A 13,718-nucleotide genomic window follows, 5' to 3' on the forward strand; every position below is an offset into this window, starting at 1 on the left:
GAACTGACGCTTTTCTTTTTTTGCCCCCCTCACCTGCATGGAGTTGTTACCAGGTGGCCACGGATAATCTCTGGAGAGGCACCAGTCTGGAAGACGTGCTAGCTGTTCTAATTCCTGACAAGGAGTGGACCACTCCTGAAAGGCATGCAAGAAGACCTCCTAAAACCCTCTGCTAGCCTCCCAATGGACTGGACTCTCAGATTATTAAGAATAATTTAATAACTGTACCCACTTGGCATCCATGGCAGCATGACACCCAGAAGGGGTTCCTTACATTTGAGGTCTCTTCCTAAGGTTTCTTCTTTTTCCCATTTGTGGGTTCAGATCAGGGGACGTCGTGTTTTGTGCAGCCTTTTGATGCACTTGTTACTAAGGGCTGTACAAATAAACTTCGATTGATGATTAATTGATTGCTGACTGACAGTTTGTTGGTAGAGCGCCAGGCTTTGTTTATGATGTGTAGTGAAGCCCGTTTTTTTGTTTTTCTTGAGATAAAAGTGTGTTTCATTTGGTTAAACTTAGAAGCTAAGCAAAGTCAGCATGATTGTTTGTGTGTATAAACCTCATAGCATAGTTTGACCTGGCTAATATCGTCTCACAGTAAAAAAAAAAAAAAAAAGGGCGGCGTCACTAACAAATTAAATTGCAAACTTTCATGGCCTCCAGTCACTGCAGCCAAACAGCAAAAGGACACATTCATTTATTATTTTAGGTAAGGTAAATTACTTCATTGTGGTCTCATCAGGATTACTGAGGGTCGTAACTACAAAACGAAGGAGTTATCAACCTGGGCTGGGGTAAAAAAGCCCAGAATTATACATTTTGGTGGGTTTGTGAGTGTTTCCAAACAAATCATCACGATGACTACTGTCTTGTCTCAACCTGAAATCTTGCAGGTTGTGACTGTGCACAGAAGGCTAATACATTCCAGACATACCATGGGGTCAGGGGACTGGAAGAGCCAATAGGTGGCCAGCTGACTGGACAGTCCCTCCTCCTGATACAAGCGGGAACAAAAAAAAGCCCTCTGAGGGGGAAAATCGTAGAGCCAATCTAGGTGAGTGGTAGTGTAGCAGCAACCTGTACAACTTTGAATATATGTCCAACCCTGCTAGGAGGTTTCTAACTAGTCTAAAATGTGTTCCTGAAACGGCTTCAACTGAGCCAAGGTGCACTGCTTCATTGCATCTAATTGGTTAAAAGTTCAATGCATTTTCGTTATTGCCGAAGTAGGAGTGGCAAGCATCTCTCTTGACTTTCATCCCGGCCTCAGTCTGACTCATGTAAGCACAAAAGTATGCCCACTTTAACTGTTGGGACTTGTTGAAATTGGTTTATATGCTTGCATTGTGCATTTTCAAGTATACCCTCAGTCGTACTGAATGAACTAAGCAGACACCTCAAAAGAAGCCAGCCCAAGTCAAACATGAGAGACCCCGTCAGTAGAGTACACCCTTTGCACAGTTACACGGTAAACACCAGCATTTCTGTGGGGGAGAAATGAATGTTGGGAAGAAAAACCTCTTCTTAAGATCCGATGAGGAACTGGGGATTTCTATTTTGAGAAAGTTTGATTACACATGGGGGATTGACTCTTCTTTTGAGTCAAGGTTCATATGCTTTCTATGCCAATTTTAATCTTTTCTCATGTATCACTTCAGGAAAAAAAGGAACCATGAGAAATCAAAATGTAGAAGAACCAACAGAAGCCATTGTTTATGTGTCTCGTAAAAATACTCAAGAACTTGGACAAAATTATTTGTTAAAATGATCTTCTTGCTGTAATTGATTAAGAAGTTGTGTTAATAAATATTAAGAAAAATATATATATACATTTTTCTAATTTACTTTTTTATTATAACAGATACTGATGACATCTAGCATATTGCATAGCATTCCAGTCAGTTATACTTGGACAACATTGGATAATGCCTGAATTGAGAAAGACTAGAATTAAATTAAAAAATATGCAGAAAATGTAAAAAAAATATATGTATTAGTCAGTATTTTTAAATGTTACGTCTTTTTAATACTGACTTTCTTGAGATTTCCAGCTAAAATATTTTTTGTTTTACTGTAAATTTGTGGTGGATTGTTTTCCTTTTTTTTGGTTCACTTTATGTTGCAAGACAACATAAAGGTGTTCACTTTCAGGGAAAACTGCCCTTTATTTTACCCATCATCCACAATCCCCATGTCAAACAGGAGCACACATCTTTCCCTTTAATGTGCAAGGTATAGCATTCAGGAACAGGGGATCACATTCTAAATATCAATCAATGTTTACTTATATAGCCCTAAATCACGAGTGTCTCAAAGGGCTGCAGAAGCCACAAAGACATCCTCGGCTCAGATCCCACATCAGGGCAAGGAAAAACTCAACCCAATGGGACAATGAGAAACCTTGGAGGAGACCGCAGATGTGAGGACCCCCACCCCTGGGCGAGTGGATCTAGCATAATATTGTGAGAGTCTAGTGCATAGTGGATCTAACATAATAGTGAGAGTCCAGTCCATAGTGGGGCCAGCAGGAGACCATCTCGAACGGAGACAGGTCAGCAGCGCAGAGACGTCCCCAACCGATGCACAGACGAGCGGTCCACTGCGGGTCCCGACTTTGGACAGCCAGCGCTTCATCCGTGGCCACCAAAATAGTGCAAAGCCGTTAGTACGAGGCGGCTAACAATGCAAGAAATAGGGTTTAATCTATTTTGCCTATAAGGCGCACTAAAAAACATCCAAAAAACACAAACAATACTCAATTTACATGTCTTGGCCTGCCTATTAACCAAGCTTCAGCGACATTGTTATTGCAAGAGCTAACACTGAGGAAATACTTGCTACTCGCTATTCGCTAGCTTGAACTGTTGATGATGGCTGCGACTCGCCAGAAAATAAAGAAGAAAGAGCTTGAGCAGCTTCTACTTTAACTTCTGAGGAGTGAACATCATTCTAAATTTACCAGCTCAAGGAGAGCACAAGTGCTGGAAGATACAACCATCTCATAATTTGGCATCTGTTGTAACCCTAGTTACACGACTGTGCTGAGTCGTGTCTGAGGCGCGCGCACCTCCCGACCTGATTACTGCATTTAAAGCGTTAATCTCGCTGTGTTAAGGACGCAACGTTTAAATCGGGGTGAGGGAAACTCACCCAGTTAGTTACGGCCAGTTGTGCGGAAGCGGCCCTGCTGCATTCATTCCCATGCGCGAATGGAGTAACTGAATTTAGTATAACGTGAGGAGCTGAGCCCCTTCTTAGGTTAATTGCAATTGAAAACAACCTAGGGTAATTTACCCATTTTATCTATCGATAGAATAGGACCTGTTACAAAGGTTATAAAACTGTAACAACCTAAAAAGGAGTTTACTTGGACGATATTGCGCACAATAGTTTTCCATTATAAAGAACTTGAGGTGACAATTTAGTATATACATTTTAACAATAAAAATGTATTAAAGGAACAGGGGATAGTAAAAGCGAGTAGAAGCAAGCAAGGTAATGATTAAAAAAAATGGAACAATCAGCCTCATAGTTGGTGACATGAGTTCCATTTACATAAAGTAGAAATCAAAGAACAATTGTGACCTGGTGTCTCTAAACTTAGTTCCTACCCATTTGCCAGAGAGAAAGGCAATTGAGTCCAAAAGGTTTTGCGCAAGGGAAAATCCTAAATCCGAACAGAATACGTTTCGATTGCGTGGTCGGCAATCTCTTCTGGATCTTGTCAAGGCTCTGAGTTGCTCCTGAGACGGCAGGCTTGGTAAATTCCGCTGTTTTGTGATTCCGCCCTTCCGATTCTCAGTTGCGCCGTTGAGAGTGGCTCGATGTTAAAGTCCATGTTCCTCTGACGGACAAAAGCATCTTCACTCGGTCCGTAGATGCAGAAGAAAGCATGGCAAAGTCCAGTCTTTGGTCAGCAGTTCATTGCAAAGCAGTGTCGTCAGAATCTCACATGAAGATACCAAGATCTCAGTGAAAGCGGACATTGTAAGTCACTGTTTTATGTTCCTTTTTGAAACAATTAGCAAAAGTGATACATAATAACACTCCAAGGCTCTTACAAACTCTGCCATTTGATAGCAAACACAGAAAGTGCCGACTATGTTGTTGACGGAAATCAATGCACAAGTTATGGCAATGCTTACAAAGAGCAAAATACTATAAATACTACATGTTATCATGAATGTACCTGTTACTACATTACATACATACTTACAGCCTGTATATAAAATGGTGTTAGAGGTTTTTAGATGTGTTTTAGAGTGCGTTATAGGTGGAATAGATCGTATCTTCATTACTTGCATTGTTAGCCACCACTTACTGGCATTTTTTCACAGTTTAGAATGCACTGAATGGAGAAAGACGTGTGTTCTTCTCTCACGTAAGGATTGCGGAACATGTAAATAGAGACGTTTGTTTATTCATTTTATTACCATATTGTTTCCATAATAATCTCTATTTTATATTTTCATACTCATTTTATTATTATTATTACTAGTATTACGGAAAGCAATGACAACCTCCTCAGTGCCACTAGCATGTTGTCCACATCTTGAGTGTCCGTCTGGGGAGGATGTCTGCCACTCTATGGGGACACAGCCAAGATGGCACATTGATTATATTTCATCAGGACACTGCTGTCCATTCTTCTCACCCTAATGCACATCTGTGTCCCTCTTTGTAGAGAGAGTACATTTATACTGATAGAGGACGTGGAAAAGATCTGTGCTTTGCTACTTTTTGTCACGCTGGACTTCTCAAAGCGGAGGCGGGAACGCAGATAACAGCCGGTGTGCGCTTACAGTGTGATTATGGATGTGGAAGCTTCCGAGACGGGGGCGGGGGGCTGTAATTGGCTAGAGGGGATCCTACATTAAATAAACAGTGACATCACATGGTCAAAGACTCTATAGGAAGAAAAGTCCTCTCACATTGGCTCTTTCTTATAACGAAGTAGTCTCAGAAAAAAAACAGCGTTTAACCAAAGCTTGGTTAAACGAAGCGCAAGGTTAAGTGGACAGAAAGTGGGGAAGGTTACAGAGCAGGTGTCAGTGGACTTCAGAATATTAAATATGCATAAAGGACATGTTAAAGACACCCCACTTTTGAGACATGCCTTAAGCTGTCCAATTCACCTGGGCCAGCTGTTTTACCTACAGCTACACAAACAATGCATTCTATCCCAAATTAAGTCATTTAAGCTGTTTAAAGTGGGTAGGTGCTGCACTGGTAGGATGGGTTTGCATTCCAATAAAGTCTACAGATGAAAATTGTTGTGAAAAAACTTCAATAAAATTACTCATGATGCATTAACAATATGTTTTGGAGCAGCTGACCGACACCAGCTTTGTTTGTATAAAAAAATGGTTGGGCATCAACCAAATAACAAGAAAACTTCAAATATATATTTTTTACTGCTAAAACAAACTATCGAGCAGAGCAGCAAAGCAGATTAACAACATTGCTTTCCTTACTGGCTACTTGTTGCTAGGCAGAATTCAGAAGGCTCAGTCAGAACTGCACCAAAGTCCAATAAAATTACATGGAAAACAGCCCCTAAACGCACAATGTTATTCATACACATGAATTATTAGGGGTGTAACGATTGATCGATATATCGATTTATATTACTAAATTTCAAGTACTGTATATTGATCTGTGCTCCGCAAGTTTGCCTTCCGGAAGATAAGTATCGATCCAACATCAATTTAAAAGGCAATATATTGTTTTTGTTGATACTAGAAAAAAGAAAACATTGGGTTTAAGAACGGCAGACTTTACATGAAGTTTAGCACTTTTAATGAAAAGGACGTTAAACGTTATTCAAGGCTGTCTGCCCGTCTGTGGCGTCATCACAACAAAATGGCGGATACCTATGGTGGTCGAGAAAGGTCATACCAAATGCAAACGCCACAAGACAATATCATTAATTACAACACAACAACTTTCAGCTACAGCACGATTGCAAAGGCCACAACACATAAAAACGACACAACACAATCATATAAAGCCACAAGTTAACTTCAAACCACTAAGGATGCGACGGACAAAACAGAACGGACAGCGAGCAAGTTCGCCAATGGACCAGCTTGAGACAAAAGGTTGAAAACAGTGCAATAAACACACACAGTATATTAACATTATTGAAAACCTTTTTAAAAAGTAATTTATGACGAAAAGGTGGTCAAACTTGCGTTTCCAATTTTGTTCAATACACCTCCGGCCATTTGGTCCATGTGTCGCCCAAACGTGGCCGCTGTCACTTCCACTACTATGACTTTATGATGTTACGTGTTTATTAAAATGAGAGTACTGTAGTAGCAGGTCAAACCACTGCCCATTAAATATGAAATGATTTGGTTGCACTAAATTTCTCAGGTAAATCTACTGCTAATTTAACCTGAAGATATGTTGGATGCACTTTATTTTTGATATTGTATTATTTTTATGTTGAAAAACAACAGCAAAAGTAGCAGGTACATTTACTGTTAAAATGTTGGTTATTGTAGTTTTATTGAAAATTGCTTGAATGTTGAAAATGAGAGCAGAAATGCGTTTATTCAAAAAAGATGTGAATGCAATGGCCATTATTTATTGATTATTTGGTTATTTGTATCCAGAGTTCATTTTCTACATACCGGTAATTATCTTACAATAAATAACAGAAATATAGGAAACTTCACCTGCAGTGTCCAGTATGTAGTATTTATTTCACAGTAACACTGGTTGAATTGTTTTGCTAAAAAGTTACTAAATCGATTTTAAATCACTGAACCGTTTCGGGTCGAATCGTTCTAAAAAAATTATATCGTCTCCAAATCGTATCGTCAACCACAAATTCCGAATCGAATGATATTGTTGTTAAAACGGATCGTTACTATTAGTTAGTGACAATGGACTCATTCAAGCTATAGAGAGCAATGCAAAATTTCATTAAAAGGTCCCTCTATTAAGCAAAAATGGTATTTTAATTGATGCTCTAACAGCAACTTGTCCAGTTTAGGAGCGCCAAACATGAGAAAAAGACGATATCTCCTCAGCTATGTGCTCAATTGGTTAGAGAAGAGCGGTCGGCTTTGAATTTCCAAGTTTTATTTAAATAGCAGGCTTCTGCCAACCCGCCAGTCAGCTTATACAGTATGTGGGAACTGAGAATTACATAATTCAGTTTTTCTTCAGTGAATATGCTAACCTAGCAGGATGTTACTGTTAGTCAACGATTATCTTAACAATTAGTCGATTAATCGGATAATAAAGCGTACACATATTTAATGGCTCTAAATTTCCATCGACTTCTAAATGCAGCTTAAGATATTTTAGGCATGTGCTTACTAACAACAAACTTGACTAATTCATTCATAAATATTTATTTCTACTGTAACTGTGCTGCTCATTAAGCTGTTACAAAAAATTAAATGACTAATAAAATGTTGTCCATTTAAAAGAAAGAAAAGGCAAAGTGCTAAAAAAACTATTAACCTTGTTTATGTCTTAAATAACAGTTAAAATAGCAGCAATGGAATCAAACAACGAAACACAACTTCTTCAAAAAGAAAAGCATTTTGTGATGTTTAAAAAGCTGCACACTGATATATCGACTATTGATTAAGACCCTGTCTACATTAAGCCGGATAACTCATTAAACAAATAATTATTTAGCCAAAGCCCCGTTTCGGCCACACTAAATCATTGTTTAAGGTTCCCCTCCTTGGATAATTTTTTACTCGGGTGAGTGCGCCGTCTATTTCTTGAATCTCCGGCTCTTAGCTTCGTATGGACTCATCGATCGTTTACAAACTGAGTTCAAAGAGGAAGTGATGCCAGAAAGACCGCGCCCCACACAGGAAGTGACGTCAGAAAGAAGGCGCCACAGCCAGCTTCATAATAAAGCGGTTTCGTAACTCAGAGCTAACCACTGGAAATATGGAGGCGAGTCATCCAGACATGCCGTGTTTCTCCTTCCGTCTGTACAGACGCTTGTGGAAATCACATGAATACCTTAAGAGAAAGCGATTGCAGCTATTTCGGATACAGTACTTCTCAGACGGCAAGAGAACTTTCGAATGTCCAGGTCAGCTGTGATTCTACTTACCGAAAAACTTCGTCCATTTGTCGAAGGGGAGACAACGAGAATGCGAGCTCCCGTGGATGTGATAAAAAAAAGGTAGCGTGTGCTTTGTATTACCTGGCCGTCGAGGGAAGACAACGGAAAACGCTTTTGGACTGGCAAAGCAGACTGTATCAGTTATTGTCCGCCATGTATGTCGTGGCTTTAACGTCTAGGTCCAGAGTTTATAAAGTCACCAAAAACGAATGAACAATGAAGGTGAAGGCAAAAGAGTGTCCTGACCAGATATCTAGATCCCTAGTTTGATTTATGTAAAATGTTCTTTATCACATTGTTTACTTTTACATGTCCATTAAAGATTTGATTAATTTATGATGTCTCAGGTGTGATTAGGGTTGGGTATCGAGTATCGAGTATCGATTGGAACCGGGACTAACTTTCCGATTCTCCCGGAATCGTTCAAAAGTTTAAATTTCGATACCCAGTCAGCCGACCGGAAAAAAATATGTCCGCCGAACCGGAAGAAGAAGCCGCTGAACACCAACGAAGAAGCGCCCACCGCCGGAAGTGTTAGCATAGCCGAGCGAGTCAGTCAAGCTCAAGCATGGATAGCGGGCGTCGGCGGTCGAAAGTGTGGCTTTACTTTATAAAAAAAAATGAAATAACAGCGAAATAACAGAGCTCCATGTCCATCAAGAAACGAGTGGAGAGAGAGCTGCAGATGTACCAGGACGTTCCACCGATACTTCTGTCTGACGACCCTGCTGCATGGTGGTGGTCCGGTGGAACCAACAAAAGACTTATCCTTTGCTGTCAGATCTCGCTTTCTCATATTTATGCGTTCAAGCTTCTTCCACACCCAGCGAACATGTATTTTCCACAGCAGGAGACACTATCTGTCCAGAACGCTCACGCATCCTGCCTGAGAAGGTGGATATGGTCATTTTCCTAAACAAGAACTGTCTCTGATTTTATACTGTACCTGCTGCTAATCTGGACTGGGTTTTGCAAGTTGTTTCTTATTGTTTATTTGCTTTTCTGCACCAGGTTAGCCCATCAGTGGGAGCACGGTAACATTTTTAAGTAACTGCAGCATCATACACTTGTGTGTGTAAATGTGTTTTCATGAGGTTTCCTGCAGCATCATACACTTATGTGTAAATGTGTTTTCATGAGGTTTTCAAAAATAAAGCTCTCTTGAGGAAAGTGTACCCCTGGGAAAATGTATTCATAATTTATAATATTTATATTCAAGTTCATAGATTTGATATTTATATTCTAGTTGAAAACAGCCCTGTGAGGAATTTATAGTAAAGTTCATAAAAAGTTAATAGAATTAAAATTGATGGAGAATGTCAGACTATTTCATTCAGAAAGACTGTAGGTTAGCTAGCTCATTTAAAATATCCTAAACTTTTTTTTTACCCTGCCTCTTAAAAGAATCGGAATCGAGAATCGTCAGGAATCGGAATCGGAATCGTTCAAATTCAAACGATACCCAACCCTAGGTGTGATTCACTACAATAGGGCCCCACAACACACTGGATTACAGTTAATTGAAATACCACAACACTGGACATTGTTCAGATAAGTTACATTTATTTTAAGAACTTGCACACAAAGCAACACTGGAGGTGACTATGACGTGCGCATTTTCCGCGCATGCGTACTAGTTCGCGTTGCGCCGGCGGACGAAGGGGCAGAGGGGGTCTTAAACAACCATTGTGTGTGTGTGGACAAGGATAAGGTTAGGTCGGATTTACCCTGGATAACCTTAGCAAGCTTAGTGTAGAAAAGGCCTAACTCTTGGCAGTTTTAGCATCCTAATAGACTCCATGTGTAGAATTCTATCTTTACTTAATTCTTAAAATGTTGACTATTTAATAACACAACTTTGTCTCACTCTTGTTAGCTAGCTGGCAAGGTCGAAGTAGTCTTACCGAGGCTGTGTCCGCATCCTCCATCCAAATGTCCGACATCATGTCTCTGCTTTAAATGCCCACGTATCACAGATGTACTGCCATAAAAACAAGATTCGCTTTGCAAAATGAGCAAAGTATTCATGTTTTTAACAAGAATAAGAGGACATATCCTCACACTTTACATGTTACCACTGGCGATGTTTTTGCGAGTGACCCACTTCCGAACGGTAAAATATGAGTGATGATGTCACTACTGATACTGGTAACATCTAGCAGAGGGGTGTCAAACGTACGATCCGGCCCACGGACAGGTTTTATCCGGCACGCGGGATGAGTTTGCGCAGAATAAAAATGAGCCGAAATTTTTGAATGAAAGAAACTGCTGTTCTAAATGTGTCCACAGGATGTCACAATTCTTTGTATCTTTGTAGATTATGCTACATATGTACAAAAAATAAACGACGTGATGTTAGTGCACTAGTCGAGAAAAATGAGCAAACTACATAAATAACATCCTGTAATTTGATTTTGATATTATTTTATTTATCGTGATAGATTGAAAATTAACACCAATGAGTTGACTGATGAACATTATCACATAATTTATTCAGAAAGTATAAATAACGACAAATAAAGATAGAATACTATTAACCACAACAAGTGTGAACCCCCCCCCCCCCCCCCCCCCACCAACAAAATTTAGATTTGTAAATGTTCAGAATGTGCTTGTTCTATTTTTAAACAAAGAAACCAATCTGAAGTTGTCTTCATTTTTAAGTTATCGTGCCGTGATTTTACCAGTCCGGTCCAATTGGGAGTAGATTTTTCTCTCTATAAAATTGCTATGGTATGAAAATGGGTGGGATTAAATAAACTCTGCTTCTTCCTACTCCTTTTCGGACATGCTGTAATGAAACAACTGGAATTGTGTGATGTACTACATTGTATTGTATGCATGTTCGAAATAAACTGAAACTGAACTGAACTATGCATTTTCTCTCTGTGTTTCTTTCACCTCGTCGTGTTGATTGTCTCGTGTCCTCTTTATCGTCCTCCTTGCAGCCTGCCCTCGTTCCCACGTTACGAGCTGTGTGTCTTGTCTTCCCGGATTCCCTTTGCTTCCCTGATCTCGACCTCCCGCTTGGACACGGACCTTCGACGCCTCTCTATCGCCCCGACTTCCTGCCTGTCTCACGGATCGATGCACTTGCTCTTCCCCTATTGGACTTCCATCTCTCTCTCTCGCTCAACACTCACGGTAACACTCAGCAGTTAATGCCCACACATAATCACACACACCACACACACTTTTAGATTTATTACACACTTCATGTTATTGTATATATATATATATATATATATATATATATATATATATATATATATATATATATATATATATATATATATATATATATATATATATATATATATATATATATATTGAGCTAAAACGACTGTCTGTGCCGTCTCCTCCTTCCTGTATACATTGACGGCGTGGCGCAGTTGGGAGAGTGGCCGTGCCAGCAACCTGAGGGTTCCTGGTTCAATCCCCACCTTCTACCAACCTCGCCACGCCCGTTGTGTCCTTGAGCAAGACACTACACCCGTGCTCCTGATGGGTCGTGGTTAGGGCCTTGCATGGCAGCTCCCGCCATCAGTGTGTGAATGTGTGTGTGAATGTGTGTGTGAATGGGTGAATGTGGAAATAGTGTCAAAGCGCTTTGAGTACCTTGAAGGTAGAAAAACGCTATACAAGTATAACCCATTTACCATTCACCATTTACAAACACAGCTAGCTCATTAGCATTAAAGTTACAGACAGCATTAAGGAGAGCGTTTGTGTGAGGAACTCGCATGTGCCGGATTAGTGACCCCAAAATGCAGGAACCAGGAGAACGGTGTGAAGGTAAGAAGAGTTTAATTACTCCAAACAAAGAAGGAAGCAGTCTTGCATGTAACAGAACCAAACATAAATCAATCTTCGAGCGCTGAGGACTGCACGAGACAGGCATAAATAGGAACATGCTAATTGGCAGCAGGTGTGGACCAGCTGCCAATCAACAGCAGGTGAGGGGAAAAAACACAGCGCTCAGCGGACAAGCAGGAAGTGGAAACAAAACAAGAGCACTGACAGGAAGTGAATACAAAACAAACAGAAATGAAGCGACAGATCGTCAACAGTTTGGGCAACACACTTTAAATACTCTATCGTGGGTTTTCTGAGACATATTAAATATAGCCTAATATAAGATCGTTGAATTTATATAAAATAATATAATGACTATGGAGAAGAAGGAAGAAAAACAGCACCATCTGCTGGTTGTGGTGGGAAACTGCCCATTGGTTACACTTTCTTATATACAACTTTTTGACTTTACAGAACCTTTTGCAAAACATAAGTATCTGTAAATTGTATAAATAGAGAGCAGGTGCACCACTTTAAACGGCAGATAGTTGGGGGGTTTTTGGGTGCGCTATAAGGTGGGAGGATTTGGTTCCGCCTACTGGACCGAAACAGGTGTCAGCTCACATTCACTTGTTTGAAGCCACACAGCAAAGTGGAGTATTTAGGGAGAGAAAAGCGTGACTTACAGGTATTTGCTGGCACCCTGCGTCTGTTCATGCATGGCCACGGAGAGTCCGAAGAAGCTCCCTTTGGTTTTGCCCTCCTTGATCACAGGGAAGCGTTCATCTATGTTAAATCCACGGGAGATTGGCGCTGCGTGGACAAAAAGCAGCAAAGCGTAAGAAAAAATCCTCGGAAACATGTTTTTTGAGGAGGGCAGCAGATCCACTATGAGCGTGGGGAAGGATGGTGGGCTCCAACAGGTAGAAACGCCGTAAGGACCTCCACACGCAAGACAGTGACACTGCTGCCTAGCGCACTGGAAGTCTCATAATGGTAAGGTCTCTCTCTCTATTGCTATCTCTCTCTCTCTCTCTCTCTCTCTCTCTCTCTCTCTCTCTCTCTCTCTCTCTCTCTCTCTCTCTCTCTCTCTCTCTCTCTCTGGGCCACGCCCACTTGACTCAAATTCACTTGACAATGTCCCACCTGTTACACTTGCCTCGCCATTTTTGTCATAATACTAATAATGATGATCATAACAATACCAGTGATCAGAGGTGTGGACTCGAGTCACATGACTTGGACTCGAGTCAGACTCGAGTCATGAATTTGATGACTTTAGACTCGACTTGACAAAATGTAAAGAGACTTGCAACTCGACTTGGACTTTAACATCAATGACTTGTGACTTCACTTGGACTTGAGCCTTTTGACTTGACATGACTTGCTACTTTCCCCAAAACCCAACGATTAAAAAGTTATTCGGGAGCGCTCCGTATCTTCCAAAGTGTACGTGTGTCGGTGTGTGTGTCTGTCAGGGAGTGTGCGCTCTCTCAGCGTGTGTGTCTGTCAGTACAACAGCCAATCAAATTAGATCCACATTGTTTTCATCCCACGGCATTCATCCAACCAAATTGCAGAACAACCAACGAAGAATAGCTCTCAAACAACGCGCCAGTGAGGAAAAATTACGTCAAAGATAGTTTCGTTCGGGTATTAAAACTACGACTTGGTCAACAAAAAACGAATTGCAACAACTTCCAACTTCGTTCGACATTTGAAGTTGCAAACAGAACGGTAAGTTTTGAATGTAAGCTAACGTTTATTGGCTAAGTAACGTGAGTTTTATTTGCTGTGTTGTTAAATCAGTGAGGCT

General features: G+C 40.5%; 1 protein-coding gene across 3 annotated transcripts in view; it reads right to left on the reverse strand.

Moving 5' to 3' along the window:
• The window catches only part of itga3b (integrin, alpha 3b), a 79,182-nt gene extending 66,321 nt beyond the window's left edge, over positions 1–12,861 (reverse strand). For all 3 annotated transcript variants that reach the window (XM_062056014.1, XM_062056015.1, XM_062056017.1), the window contains exon 1: positions 12,589–12,861. In XM_062056014.1, the coding sequence (XP_061911998.1) occupies positions 12,589–12,764 (176 nt within the window). In that variant the 5' untranslated portion in view covers positions 12,765–12,861. The remainder of the gene's footprint in view (positions 1–12,588) is intronic.
• Positions 12,862–13,718: the final 857 nt, after the last annotated feature.

The sequence above is a fragment of the Entelurus aequoreus genome, linkage group LG08, assembly GCF_033978785.1.
Source record: "Entelurus aequoreus isolate RoL-2023_Sb linkage group LG08, RoL_Eaeq_v1.1, whole genome shotgun sequence".
In the NCBI taxonomy this organism is placed as follows: Eukaryota; Metazoa; Chordata; class Actinopteri; order Syngnathiformes; family Syngnathidae; genus Entelurus; species Entelurus aequoreus.